The following is a 15,932-nucleotide window of genomic DNA, read 5'->3' as shown; positions in this document are numbered from 1 at the left end:
GCAAAATCAATGTTATTCACCGTGTGAGGCACGGCAAAAAGACATTGGATTTGCATTCGGAAGGACAGCAGTTCAAATCCCTATCTGGCCATCCACATTTAGGTTTTCCATGGTTTCCCTAAATCATTCAAGGCAAACTGGGATGGTATCTTCAAGAAGGACCTCGCTAGTTTCATCCTTCAACCTTTCATCATTTGAACATGTGCTTTGCCTCAAGTGACCTTACTGTCAACAGGAAATCAAACATTAATATTCTTTTCCTTCGATCAACATTATTAACTATAGAGTGATATTTTTACATAGCTATTACAATACCAATTCACAATGAACGAAATATAAAATACCTAATTTTCTCAGTGGGCTACTTTCATTACAAATCCTATTTTTATATTTTATTAAAATCTCTTATCTACTGCAATATATTGCCAAATTAACAATTCTCATCACTGTACATGATGGCAAACTTTCTATGTTACTCATCTCGCTCCAACGGAAGACATAACCACAACTGAGGTGTAATTGCTTGCAGTTCATATTTATGCAATTACTGACACAGACAGCTGGAACCAACATTCAAATTTAACACCTAACAAATTCAGTCACTTCTGGTAGTCTGTTGCTTTGAACACTTGCCTTGAGGAATTGTCTTTCTCTGTCAATAACACTACATATAGCCATGGAGGAGTGCTAAATCAAACCAGGACTGACATAGCTGTGAATTTTCCAGGCATTATATATACCTTCTGAAATGGTTCATTTTCACCATCAGTCAAAATAACAACAACTACTAATATAATCTTTATTACATTCTTCCTTACAATTTTGATTAATTAATAGCAGAAATTATCATATCTTTTAGGGCTCAGAAAACTTTTTTTTCCCCCACGAGTTGTTCAATTCATTCAACACTGGTAGTCGGCATCTGAAAAGGCATAATACAGTACTGGGTCCAGACTGGTCTAATCGTCGTAAGAGGACCCTCAACAGGTAGCAGCATTTTGCCATCTTTCAGCAGCATAGCGCCAATGGTTGCAGGCAAAAACTGTAATCTTCTATATAGCTGTCCACAAATCATGGTCTTGCGGAAGTGTTCTTGCTTCCTGCGCACGGGGTCCCGGGTTCGATTCCCGGCGAGGTCAGGGATTTTCCCTCCCTTGAGATGACTGGGTGTTGTTGTGTAGTCTTCTTCTTCATCATCATCATCATCATCATCATCATCATCCATCACCATTACGGTCGGAGGAAGGCAATGGCAAACCACCTATGCTAAGGCCTTGCCTAGTCGGCGGTGCGGGTCTCCCGCAATGTTTCCTACGCTCCTTGGAGTATGGGACCTCATCGTCTATACAGCTGTGACAACACTGAGGCATTGCCATTGAGACATTTACAAAATCACGTTACATTATTGGTTAAGGTAGGCGCACAAAGCTACCACACCCAGTCCACTGTAACTGTCAGTGATCTCCGAATGTCGACTCAACTACAGTAAAACTATCACAGTATGTGTTCTGTTTCCGCTGGTTAGCACATCTGCAAGTGTGTTACACACTTCCACACATCTACAAACAACAATTTTCACTCAATATTTCTGCAAACATCAAATTACCTAAATAGATACATTGCAAGGATGACATAGATCAATTTAATTGTAAGTGAAAAGTGCAAGAAAGTTTACTTAATTCTGTTTTTATGTTATTGACACTTTGGGATGAGAAGTTCCACCTTATGCAAGACAACTTTTTTGTTTTGTTTCACCCATACATGTTTCAGCACTTTTGTCCTATCGTCAGTGGGTTTAATTTTTATTTTTAACTGTAAAATTGTTGTTACATAACATTTGTGTTGTTTATAACATTATGTCAAAGTTCCATTTATAGCTTAAGTGGCGAAATGTGGATGTAAGCATTAGTTAACATACATTACATGATGTTATTGTCCGTTTATGTTGGTAGCTATTCTTCTACACAATATACAACTTGTCATCTGCAAACAGAAAAACATAATTTATTTTTTCTGCTCGTTATCCATTTATGAACGGAAATGAGTCTGTACCACATTTTTTGTGTGTAACTTACAGTTCTGAAGTTGTAGTGTGTTCTCCTTTGTTGTTGGTGAAGTAAATAGGCTTACTTCTTAACCTATCATGTAAGGTATGTTAAACTAATGCTTACATCCACTTTTCGCCACTTATGCTATAAATGGAACTTTGATATAATGTTATAAACAACAGAAATGTTAATATTTAACAACAATTTTACAGTTAAAAATAGAAATTAAATCCACTGACGATAGCACAAAAGTGCTGAAACGTGTATGGGTGAAACAAAATAAAAAAGGTGTCTCACATAAGGCGGAACTTCTCATCCCATTTTCGTAGCAAGAACGGACGCAACAAGAACTGCACCACAATATGACTATTTATACTTTACCTGACTGGTTTATGGACAGGTATACTCTTATGGCCATCATTTTGTAGAGGAGACTTCCCAGGAACGGAATATGGTGAGGGAACATCTTCACGCCGTCTCCATACAGGATCAGGTTCTGGTGCTTGAACTGGTGCTGGGAAGGGACTCAGGGCTGTTGTTTGCACAATGGGAGGTGCAGATCGTGTGACAGTTTCATCCACTTCTCCATCACTGTGTGGACCTGTCATCCCGCTACTTTCCCTCCTCTCTGTTATTTTATTTACTGAAACAGTAATCATGTACAAAAACGTTTAATACAATTTATTCTTACACTTATAAAACTAAATGATAGAACAATAAATGCATCCAATTTGGTTCTGTTTGTGCTCTCTCTCTCTCTCTCTCTCTCTCTCTCTCTCTCTCTCTCTCTCTCTCTCCCCCCCCCCCCCCCCCCCCCCCCAACCCATCCTGCTATACCTAATTTTTGAAATAGTTATATGAATGCAGCATGGAGGTTACATACCTCATATTCAATGCAATGTGATTAATTTCTGGTGGGTTTCTTTTTCTCCCCTTCTTAAAAATTATGATGTTGCTGCAGTTATTTAGTTATTTCATATAATCATAAAAAAGTAGGCACAGGCAAACTGTATGACAGAAACACCCGAACTGTCTATACTAGAAACACTCCAAATGCAAAACTGTGCTCTTCATAAAATGAAAAAACCAAAGTACCTATATATATCAGTGAGTCATGGTTGGAATCTGTTAACTCATACCAATACCTGGGTGTAACACTTTGTACGGGTTGTGGGTAAAGCAGGTGGCAGCCTTCGGTTTATTGGTAGAATTCTGGGGAAATGCAATCAGTCCACAATACAGATTACTTACAAATCATCCACATGGCGGATCCTACAATATTTCTCTAGTTTGTGGGACACGTATGAAATAAGACTAAGAGGGGATATTGGATGTATGCAGAGAAGGGCAGCACAATTGGTCACATGTTTATTTGATTCATGGGAGAACAACAGATATGTTGCAAAAAACTAATAGCATACTCTTGAAGGCATACATAAACAACTCCAAGAAAACCTACTTATAAAGTTTCAAGAACCAGCTTTAAATGATGCCTTTAGGAATATAGTACAAACTGCTTCATATTGCTCCTGTAGGGATTGTGAGGACAAGCATGCAATTAAACAATCATTCTACCTGCATTCAATATGTGACTGGAATGGGAAAAAACCCTAGTAATTGGTACCCTAGAATGTATCCCCTGCCACGCACTTCACAGTGGTTTGCGGCATATGGATGTAGATGTAGATGCTTTGGCACATCCTCAACTCTGCTCTTGGCTACAGTCATTTCATTTCAATGGTTAGTTCACCAGTGGGCATTACCCTATAAAAAGCTACGCAGAAAGCGGAGTGGAGTTTGTACATGACATGACTGTTTTCACATGTAGCTCTTTCTCTGACTGACTTGGAAAATTACTTGACCAACAGATCTGCCTTACGATATCCATATATACTCCAGATTCCCCAATCACCACTGCTAAGCAGCTACAAAGGAGCTTCCCCATTTATTACTTGCAGACTGCAGAGCTAAGACACTGCAGGTGCGTGTGTGTTTGTGAGAGAGAGAGAGAGAGAGAGAGAGAGAGAGAGAGAGAGAGAGGGGGAGAGAGAACCCTCTATTCTTTATTGTATTATTATTATTATTATTATTATTATTATTATTGTGTACTGTTCGTTTCTGACACATATTGTAACATTAACTTGCCAAGGATGTCTGTTTAGATGTAAAAGACAGCCTGTTAACACTCTAATCTTGCCAAATTAAATAAATGCATAAATTCAGTAAATTTAAGTAAAAGTAAATAAAAGGAGTTAAATAAACAGTACTTACAATTAAAAGGGTATTTCTGTCGTCTTAACCTCTCGTGAGTAACATCAACAGAAATATTACTCATAGACGACTCACTACTCCTCTGTGAATCAATGCTTCGTTGTGAAGACAGACTGTCACTGCTACTTCCTTTTCGTATACCTGCTAAAACACAACACCAACAGTGAGATAATGTGGCTAGTCAGTGACCAAATTTACATCCTTAAATATCACTAACATTTTTTCCACATTGTATGGAAATGGCATATGAGGGGAGGATCAAACATAAATGGGATTTTTGTTCCTGAACATCAACAGTTGGTAGGACTAGCCCCGCACTTCTGCTATGCTTAGCGGGACTGTTAGAAGTAAGGAGAGATTACTGTTAAGATATTTCCGGCCATTTCGTCAGTAACGCTCATGATGTCTGAGCAACAGGTGCACCCCTCCATTGAGCAACACATAATTATCAAATTTCTTGCTTGTGAAGGAGTTACAGCAGCGGAAATTTGCCATGATTGACTGCACAGTTCGGTGATAAAACACTATCAAGGACACATGTTTTTGCCTGTCATAAAAAGGTCAAGGAAGGACAAGAACGTGTGGAAAATTAGCAACATGATCGCCGTCTTCGGACAATCATTACAGACAGAAACATTCATGTGATTAAAGACATTACTGAGGAGGATCAACAGGTGATACTATCAGAAACAGAGCAAGCATCACAAACAATCTACAGTTTCGTGAAACGTGTTCCAGGTGGGTACCTAAACTTTTGACCAAAAACCTAAGTTGAGACGTTTGGCAGTCTGTCAGATGTCTACAGCAAGGTTTGCGGAAGAAGGTGATGCATTTTTGAGTCGGGTCATCAACTGAGACAAAACATGGGTTCACCACTACACTTCAGAATCCAAACAAGCCAGTAAAAAGTGGCGGAGGAAAGGAGAGGCAGCACCAGTGAAAGTCAAAACTCAACTGTTAGCTGGCAAGGTTCTTTCAACCTTTTTTTTTTTTTTTATTATCAGTGAGGCATTTTGCTGATTGATTTTTTGCATGAGCGATGTATAATCAATGCTGCTTATTACTGTAAATTATTAAATAAGGCAAGAGTTGCATATTGCCGCAAAACACGAGAGAAATTGATTCAGCAGATCATCCCCCTCCACGACAATGCGTGACCCCATACTGCAGTTCTGTCTGTCTCCGAACTACAGGAAATGCACTGGACTACACTTGATCATCCTCCTTACAGCCTGGACTTATCGCCCTGTGATTTCAATTTATTTGGACCGTTTAAAGAAGCTCTACAAGGGCGACAATTTGAAGATGACGAGGGTGTGGAAGACTTCGTGCACTACTGGCTGGTCACATGCCCCAGTTCTTTTTATGATGAGGGCATCAAAAAGCTGCCCATAAGCTGTGACAAATTCATTTCCAAAGCAGGAGTCTATGTGGAAAAATAAATTATGATTGCCTCGAGTTTTCCAATAAATGAATTTAAATAAAAAATAAAATCCCATCTATATTTCATCCGCCCTCATAATAAGAAAATCGAGGGCACATAATAGTGTTAATCTAAGATCTGTAAGATTATATCAATATTTGGATGATTTAATTGAGTGAAAGAAAATGAGCAATTAATAACCTTTACTTAAAAAAGGACTATCAGTAATTTCTCAAAGCAAAATGTAGTTACCAACAAACAAATGTGGGTTGCATCTGTTAATGAACCCATTTTCACTAAAGGAGGAAGAAAAAGGAATAGTATGATTTAACATTCTGGTGACAACAAAGTCATCCAACACAAATCAAAAGCTCACAATGAGGACATACAGGGAAAGGATGTCAACTGCGACCTTTGCAAAGGAAACTGCTCGGCATTTGGCTTATGCAATTTCTCTTTGTTTTAATTGGTGTTTAGTAGACTTTCTCTTTCATTTGCTTCATTACTTAGTAATCAATCCATTTGATCTTTAACACTCTTCTGTACCACTTCATTTCAAAGGTGACTTAATTTTTTTATTTCTGTCTTCCTCATTGATCTTATTTGACACTCATACAGTGCTCCAAACATAGCTTTTCGTGAATCTTTTTTCTGATTTCAAAGTTTTTATTTCTGAATGTCAGGAGCTGTTTCTTTCTTGTAGAAAGCCCACTAACCTCGTATTTGAAGAGCCTCTTGCCCAAGTTTAACATTTAGCCATCCCGAATGTACACCTGTTGTGAATGTTCATCTGTTGCACACTCCATAAGCTTAATTTTAATTTTGTTTATCTACAAATCAAGGCCATCAGCTACTACATAATCAATTTCATTACACACTATTCAGTTCCCACTTACTTTCGACAATTACTGCTAAATAATCAGCAAATCATATAACACTAATTTCGTGTCCATGAAAAATAACTCCCACATTTAGCTACTCCTTCACTTACCTTACTCTCTCTTCTACATCTACATGCATATTCAGTAAGCCATCACATCATGCATGGCAGAGGGTATCCTGTATCACTGTTAGTCATTCCCATACCTGTTCCATACAAGTTCTGGTTTCTCTCATCTCTCCTTCATGATCCTTAAGAGAGATGTATTTTGGTGGCACTAGAATCATTCTGCAGTAAGCCGCAAATGACGGATCTCTAAATTTTCTCAATAGCATTTCCTGAAAAAAATGTAGCCTTTGCTCCAGGGATTCCATTTGAGTTCATGGAGCATCTCCATGATTCTCACATGTTGATTGAACCTACCGGAAACACTAGCAGCATGCCTCTGAATTGCTTCGATCGCTTTCTTTAATCTGACCTGTTGGAGAGACCAAAAAAGAGCAGTACTCAAGAATGAGTTGCACAAATGTTTTTATGTAGTCTTCTTCAGAGCAACACTCTCCTCTAATTCCACCAATAAACCAAAGTTGAGCAGTTGCCTTCCCTGCAACCAAACTTGAGCACTTGTCGCGTTTCATGTTGTTTTGCAACCTTACACCTAAAAATTTTATATATCTAGAAGCATATCACTAATATTATGTTCCAATATTACAAGATTGTTTTTCCCACTCATTTTAATTTAAATTTTTTCAAGCTGCCATTCATCAAAGCAAATCGATATTCTGTTAAGTCATCTTGAATCCCCCTACAGTCACTCGGACACTTTCCTGTATACTACAGTGTCAGCAGAAAACAATCGGAGATTGCTGCTCACCCTATCCATCAGATCCTTATGCATATAGAAAACGAGCAATCCTCTCATTCTTCCCTGGGCGCACTTGATACCTTTGCCTCTTACAAACACTTGCCACCCAAGATAATGTACTGGGTTATGTTAAGTAAAACGTATTTGAGTCTCTCATGTATCTGTGCCAGGGATGCCTATTTCTATAGCTTCCATATGAATGTGTGTGCAGTGGTCAAATGATGGTATCTCCGTACATCCTCTTCTATACATATATTTAATATCAGTGGTGAGTTTGCCTACTTTTAGCCTCTTGAATCTTTAGTGTTAAGGTTGCCTACTTCAGATTGTTTCACATGAGGAGTGTGGATGATCCTTGTATCTCAATAGTTGATACCACACTGCCTAAGAATCAGAAATATTTTGTTGCATGTGGAAATAGACATATAAGCAAAAAAAGGAATTGTTATAAGAAAAATAAACAAACATTATTCCAACAGCACTTAGGTATATTGCAGCATGTCTGCCAATTCTGTATTGAACACACACACACACACACACACACACACACACACACACATATATTCAAGCAAGCACAACTCACATTCACTAATTACTGTTGTCTCTGGGCCTCTCCCAGTACCCACCTCAGCTGAGATGCTTTGTGTGTGTGTGTGTGTGTGTGTGTGTGTGTGTGTGTGTGTGTGTGTGTGTGTGTGTGATCTTTACATACTAGAAAATAAGCATTATACATACATGTAACACCGTGGGAAATGAAACAAAGACTGTGTTTTACTGACAGAACATTTAGAAGATTCAACAACATTGCTATACAGACTGCTTACATAATGCTTTTCCATCCTCTTCTGGAGTATTTCTACATGGTATGAGACACTTAGCACGAAGGATTGACAGAGAACATCTCAGAATTTCAAAGAAGGGTAGCTTATTTAGTATTATCGTGGCACAGGCAAGAGAGTGTTACAGATATGATACATTGGCTTATCCTGGTGACAAGAGAACAGGGGCCTTGAGCAGAGGTTTTGATGGCGAGGGTAAGGTACTTACAGGAGGAAGAGCGGGAACAGCCTCACTAGCAACTTAGAATACAGATTAAAGGTGATCTGGAGGAAAACACACTCATGTGGGATTTGTTGAGGTTTGGCAGTGTCCAACACAGCTGTTAGTTGCTTGAACAAAGATCTGAGTGAATTGCTTTTGATTGAAACAAAGTCTCATATCTGTGCCGTGCCTCTTGCTACAATTGGGATACAATTAACACAGCCTGCACCTGAGTAAGAAAAAAACTAAAGACCAGCTGAGCACCTTGCAAATTGTAAGGGGGGGGGGATATCACAAGCACACTAGACAAAATCCCTGTGATTACTGGAATCAAAGGGGCACATTTTTAGCTTAGAGTCAAGTTAGAAACAAATAGTACTGAAAGAAATTAGAGCAGTAAAAGACCATAATACACTCCTGGAAATGGAAAAAAGAACACATTGACACTGGTGTGTCAGACCCACCATACTTGCTCCGGACACTGCGAGAGGGCTGTACAAGCAATGATCACACGCACGGCACAGCGGACACACCAGGAACCGCGGTGTTGGCCGTCGAATGGCGCTAGCTGCGCAGCATTTGTGCACCGCCGCCGTCAGTGTCAGCCAGTTTGCCGTGGCATACGGAGCTCCATCGCAGTCTTTAACACTGGTAGCATGCCGCGACAGCGTGAACGTGAACCGTATGTGCAGTTGACGGACTTTGAGCGAGGGCGTATAGTGGGCATGCGGGATGCCGGGTGGACGTACCGCCGAATTGCTCAACACGTGGGGCGTGAGGTCTCCACAGTACATCGATGTTGTCGCCAGTGGTCGGCGGAAGGTGCACGTGCCCGTCGACCTGGGACCGGTCCGCAGCGACGCACGGATGCACGCCAAGACCGTAGGACCCTACGCAGTGCCGTAGGGGACCGCACCGCCACTTCCCAGCAAATTAGGGACACTGTTGCTCCTGGGGTATCGGCGAGGACCATTCGCAACCGTCTCCATGAAGCTGGGCTACGGTCCCGCACACCGTTAGGCCGCCTTCCGCTCACGCCCCAACATCGTGCAGCCCGCCTCCAGTGGTGTCGCGACAGGCGTGACTGGAGGGACGAATGGAGACGTGTCGTCTTCAGCGATGAGAGTCGCTTCTGCCTTGGTGCCAATGATGATCGTACGCGTGTTTGGCGCCGTGCAGGTGAGCGCCACAATCAGGACTGCATACGACCGAGGCACACAGGGCCAACACCCGGCATCATGGTGTGGGGAGCGATCTCCTACACTGGCCGTACACCACTGGTGATCGTCGAGGGGACACTGAATAGTGCACGGTACATCCAAACCGTCATCGAACCCATCGTTCTACCATTCCTAGACCGGCAAGGGAACTTGCTGTTCCAACAGGACAATGCACGTCCGCATGTATCCCGTGCCACCCAACATGCTCTAGAAGGTGTAAGTCAACTACCCTGGCCAGCAAGATCTCCGGATCTGTCCCCCATTGAGCATGTTTGGGACTGGATGAAGTGTCGTCTCACGCGGTCTGCACGTCCAGCACGAACGCTGGTCCAACTGAGGCGCCAGGTGGAAATGGCATGGCAAGCCGTTCCACAGGACTACATCCAGCATCTCTACAATCGTCTCCATGGGAGAATAGCAGCCTGCATTGCTGCGAAAGGTGGATATACACTGTACTAGTGCCGACATTGTGCATGCTCTGTTGCCTGTGTCTATGTGCCTGTAGTTCTGTCAGTGTGATCATGTGATGTATCTGACCCCAGGAATGTGTCAATAAAGTTTCCCCTTCCTGGGACAATGAATTCACGGTGTTCTTATTTCAATTTCCAGGAGTGTATGTGTAAAAGTTTCCAGAAAAATAAAATTAATTTGTTTCATTAGAACAGCAGAGGATTGAAAACAAAGATACATGAGCTTAATGTATGCACTGAAGATGGTACAATGTTCTGTGCTTCTCCAAACACCATGTAACCACAGGGATGGAGAAGTTAAATATCAGTGATTACAGACTTTCATCATTTTTATGTAGAGTTAATGTGAAAAAAGGAGGAGTTGCAACCAATGAAAAAATTGGGCACAAAATCGAAAATATTGAAATATACAGTTTTTGTGTTGCTCAGAACCTAGAAACATGTGCTTGTGAGTAGTTGCTGCACCATACTTCCCTGATAATCGTAGTAGGCTACAGATACCCTCTAGAAAACTTTCAGCTGTTTATGAGAAAACTTGATGCATTATTGAGCTACCTGTTAGAAACTGACATAGCACATGAGTAGGAGTCAGTAAATAGGGTAAAATATTCCAAACTTTTGGGTGCACATATTGAAAACTCGAACTGGAAGAATCATATTATTCAGCTTCTCAAAACTTAAGTTCTGCTACTTTTACTCCTCATATAATTGCTAATCTTAGAAACAAATGCATTGACTTCCTGAGATATTTTGGATATTTCCACCCAATAATGTCAATATGGGATAATTTTCTGCATTAACTCATCACTTACAAAGGAAGTATTGATTGCACAAAAGCAAGCACTATTCATCCATGGACAACACGTAGGCAACTACTAAAGGAGCAAGGCATTTTTAACTGCATCATCCATCGCAATACATACATTTGCTAATAAAATTCGTCACAAATAATCCACCACAATTTGAGAAGAACATGATGTCCATACCTACAACAATAGAGAGAAAAATGAACTTTATCACCCATTGTTAAAGCTGTCAGTGGCTCAAAAAAGTGTTTAATATGAAGCAACAAAAATTTTTGATCAATTGCCTGATAACATAAACTGTCTGACAGGAGGGGAAGCAAGTTTGAAATCTAATTTAAAATCATTTCTCCTGGAAAACTTCTATACAACTGATAAATTTCTACTTACAAACCTGAGGTCACTATTTTTGTATGAAGTGTAGCTGCATGAGTAGGACTACAAATAATAATGTGTTCATTGATGTTAACGCTAATCATGTACACACATCTTGTAAACTGACTTGTTCCACGTCACTTTGATAAAAGAAGTGTACAAATGATCTACAGAACATGTAACTAACTAACCAACCGGCTAACTGAAACAGGATACACTCCTATTCACCCCATACAGACAACTCTATGGCCACACACTATGTGCCTGTCTGCTTTACACTGCCTCCTCTATGTGGTAAGTAGCAATCTATCCTATTTCATACCGTAGTTTCCTATTTCATACCGTAGTTCTAAACTAACAGTTTCACAAGAAACAAGGAAACAGTTAAAACATAAGCACAAATAATAAGAGAGAAGTTTCGCACACCTGTAGTTTTATCATCCTGAAGTACATTCTGAGCTGCTTCAGTCTTTGGTCCCTTGTTTCGTTTGAAAGAAATTTTCTTTTTCAGATGTATCACATCAAGACCAATGGATGTCTTCTTGCTTTCCCCCTGCCTGCAAGAGTTCTTTGTCTGTATTATGACAGTGGTTTTTTGTTTAAAAATTTAGACAGTAACCAATGACTGAGTCTGTGATGCAATTTCACAGTAATTCATGATTTTCCAAATATGTACACATACTTTTACAAAAGACATTTTCTCTGCTTCTGAGGCAAATAAAGCATTATGTTTAGTAATTATTTGGAAAACTGTTCACATATGACTTTCTAACATCACGATTACCAAAAGAAAGAAACTAAATTTAAAATTACTGATGAAGCCCACTACTACATCAATAATTAATTTTAAAAAAATGTGAGCTCTTATTTTATTCAATAAGCTGTCATTCTGATTTAAACAATATCCTATTTACAATATTTTTTATTATATGTGCAAACTATATTTTTGTGAATTTGTCATTACACTTCTGATTTTCTCTGAAGATTGCATTTGTTATTAGGTAATTCAATAAGAAACCATCATGCATATTATTAAAATGAGTAAGACTATGCACAGCCTACTTCTATGAACAGATTAGAAAAGAAGGGAAAAAGGCTAAAATACAGGGTGATTCAAAAAGAATACCACAACTTTAAAAATGTGTATTTAATGAAAGAAACATAATATAACCTTCTGTTATACATCATTACAAAGAGCATTTAAAAAGGTTTTTTTCACTCAAAAACAAGTTCAGAGATGTTCAATATGGCCCCCTTCAGACACTCGAGCAATATCAACCCGATACTCCAACTCGTTCCACACTCTCTGTAGCATATCAGGCGTAACAGTTTGGATAGCTGCTGTTATTTCTCGTTTCAAATCATCAATGGTGGCTGGGAGAGGTGGCCGAAACACCATATCCTTAACATACCCCCATAAGAAAAAATTGTAGGGGGTAAGATCAGGGCTTCTTGGAGGCCAGTGATGAAGTGCTCTGTCATGGGCTGCCTGGCGGCCGATCCATCGCCTCGGGTAGTTGACGTTCAGGTAGTTACGGACAGATAAGTGCCAATGTGGTGGCGCTCCATCCTGCTGAAATATGAATTGTTGTGCTTCTTGTTCGAGCTGAGGGAAAGGCCAATTCTCTAACATCTCCAGATACTGTAGTCCAGTTACAGTAACACCTTCGAAGAAAAAGGGACCAAAAACTTTATTGGCTGAAATGGCACAGACAACGTTCACCTTAGGCGAGTCACGTTCATACTGAGTTGTTTCCTGCGGATTCTCAGTGCCCCATATACAGACATTGTGACGGTTCACTTTCCCGTTAGTGTGGAAAGTTGCTTCATCACTAAACACAATCTTTGAAACGAAAGATTCATCTGTTTCCATTTGAGCAAGGATAAAATCACAGAAATCGATTCTTTTAATCTTATCAGCTGCAGACAGTGCTTGAACCAATTTCAGACGATAAGGTTTCATAACTAACCTTTTTCGTAGGACTCTCCATACAGTTGATTGTGGAATTTGCAGCTCTCTGCTAGCTCTGCGAGTCGATTTTCCTGGGCTGTGAACAAATGCTTGCTGGATGCGTGCTACATTTTCATCACTCGTTCTCGGCCATCCAGAACTTTTCCCTTTGCACAAACACCCATTCTCTGTAAACTGTTTATACCAACGTTTAATACACCACCTATCAGGAGGTTTAACACCATACTTCGTTCGAAATGCACACTGAACAACTGTCGTCTATTCACTTCTGCCATACTCAATAACACAAAAAGCTTTCTGTTGAGCGGTCGCCATCTTAGCATCAACTGACGCTGACGCCTAGTCAACAGCGCCTCAAGCGAACAAATGTACAACTAAATTAAACTTTATAGCTCCCTTAATTCGCCGCCAGATAGTGCTTAGCTCTGCCTTTTGTCGTTGCAGAGTTTTAAATTCCTAAAGTTGTGGTATTCTTTTTGAATCACCCTGTACACTAAATGCCTCCAGTAGCTTCCATTTTTTGACTCATTAACATGAGGTAAGTGATGTTTTTACCTATGCTGTGATTTGGCCGAGCTGTCATGCTGCGATGGTGTAGTGATACTAGAAGGATGGAAGACATTCAGTTCACTTTCACTATCTTCTTGAATACCACTGCTTCTAAAACAATATGAAATTTGACAATGAGAAATATATTTAGGAACATATACCTTTCCTTAGGAGTAATCTTCAGCTTACCCTTCTGAATCAGCAGCTTCCTTATCGCATGAAAGCCGCTCATCCAATTCTTCCTGGCTTGATTCTTTTGAAAGGAAAGCTTCATCTGTACTTTGTGTAGAATGGGCATCAGATGTGGCTATTGCTGCAGCTGCCTGTCCACGACTTTCCTACATACCGTAAAATTTATGGTTACTAGAACAAAGTTATATCTACAGCTTTAATGTAGTTCTTTTGTGAATATGTAAAAGAAAATTTCAGTATAAAATAAAAGACCAATCACCATATCATATGAACCACTAATTTCTGAAGAAATTAAAATGGATTCAAAATATGCAGGATATAATAGTGTGGTTTATACTTTGATTGTCAGCTACGTCTTCACTTAGGTCATTTGGATGCCACAGCATAGGTATTGGAAAACTAAGACATTTGTTTGTGTACTTGTACGAATCTGTGGCTGTCAGTCACTTCTGTTTTCAGTAAAAATTGATGAACTGACAACAAATACTCCTTAGTTATTCATCAATTAGTACTTCTTTTAAATTAGCAGTCCAACGACTTGAAGACAAATGCTTAATTTAATCTCCCCTTAACATACTCTGACTGATTTGTACTGGGTCTAGCATTTAAGTGATCAAATGAACATCACTGTAATTGACATTATTATCTGTGAAACATTCAGGTCATAGATATTCCTTGGAACAGCAGACGGTGTGGAGGTTTCTTTGCTGCACTTGTGATGATATCAGGTGCAACTTGACAACATTCAGCACTCCATGAAGTCCAAAAGAAATACCTCAGACACACATATAGAACAACAATAGAAAGTAATCCACCGAACACTGATTTCAAATACAGATAACTTTAATTACCGAGATGAGTATGGCCCACTTATCACCAACGCAAAATTCGTCATGTTTGTTCATTTACATATTACTATGGTACGGGAGTTTCCGATGAGTACACTAACTTTGATCAGAATTATTACTGATAAAATCATGGGAAATCTTGTACCCTCTCGTATTCCATAATGAAACATAAGACATAATATCTGGAGTGAATTAATATTGACTACTCACTTAAACAGGATTTAAGTGATACCATGTAATAGTACAAGATGTATTATTTAAGTAAAAAAATTAAACAGGTACATTTTTCTCAGCAGATTTATTTTTACATGAAAGCCTGCACTCTAGTCTACATTTCTACATAACTCCCACCAATATTAAGGCACTTAACACATTAAACAACCAGCTTTTGAATATCATCCTTGCAGATATATGCTGCCTGATAAGGTAACAACTGCACAAGGTACACCTCTAAACACGTGAGGAAATTCATCACTTAATGTCAAAATCACAAAGCACCTTCTCTCTCCAACATTTTCGTGTCAACTTTCTGTACCAAATAGTCAGTAATGACTGAAGGTCACCCACTTTGTTTCTCATCATGCACCATTTCAGTATCATCCCATTGCTCATAATGTTTTTTTCATTCACTTCAGTGATCTGACAATGAATTTCAGTTGCTTTTGCACCTTCAGCCGTAAGAAAATGAATCTCAGCACATATTTCACAGTCATCAGGATTCTCAATAAGAGGTAGCATTTCAAACACTCACAAACAAATGCCAACATGCAGAACATTGGGGGGAATGATGGAGAACAGTAGACTAACACACAGGCTTTCATACAAAAATAAAGTTGCTATGAAAAGTCTACTTGTTTTATCTTTACTTCAAAACAGTGCTTACTTAAAAAACACACTTTGTATGCAGATTATATGACTGAACAAACTAAACCTGATTCGATACTCAAGGTTGATGTCATAACAGAAAGGATACAT

General features: G+C 39.5%; 1 protein-coding gene across 1 annotated transcript in view; it reads right to left on the bottom strand.

Moving 5' to 3' along the window:
- The window catches only part of LOC124622651 (unconventional myosin-IXa-like), a 329,610-nt gene that overhangs the window by 116,137 nt on the left and 197,541 nt on the right, over positions 1-15,932 (bottom strand). The window contains exons 17-21 of the mRNA XM_047148429.1: positions 14,107-14,255; positions 13,924-14,028; positions 11,823-11,953; positions 4,320-4,463; positions 2,430-2,691 (exon numbers count right to left, since the gene is read on the bottom strand). Coding sequence (XP_047004385.1) covers positions 2,430-2,691; positions 4,320-4,463; positions 11,823-11,953; positions 13,924-14,028; positions 14,107-14,255 — 791 coding nt within the window. The remainder of the gene's footprint in view (positions 1-2,429; positions 2,692-4,319; positions 4,464-11,822; positions 11,954-13,923; positions 14,029-14,106; positions 14,256-15,932) is intronic.

Source organism: Schistocerca americana, chromosome 7 (assembly GCF_021461395.2).
Source record: "Schistocerca americana isolate TAMUIC-IGC-003095 chromosome 7, iqSchAmer2.1, whole genome shotgun sequence".
In the NCBI taxonomy this organism is placed as follows: Eukaryota; Metazoa; Arthropoda; class Insecta; order Orthoptera; family Acrididae; genus Schistocerca; species Schistocerca americana.
The sequence above is the reverse complement of the archived record's forward strand: the minus strand, read 5'-3'. Positions and strand labels throughout refer to the sequence as shown.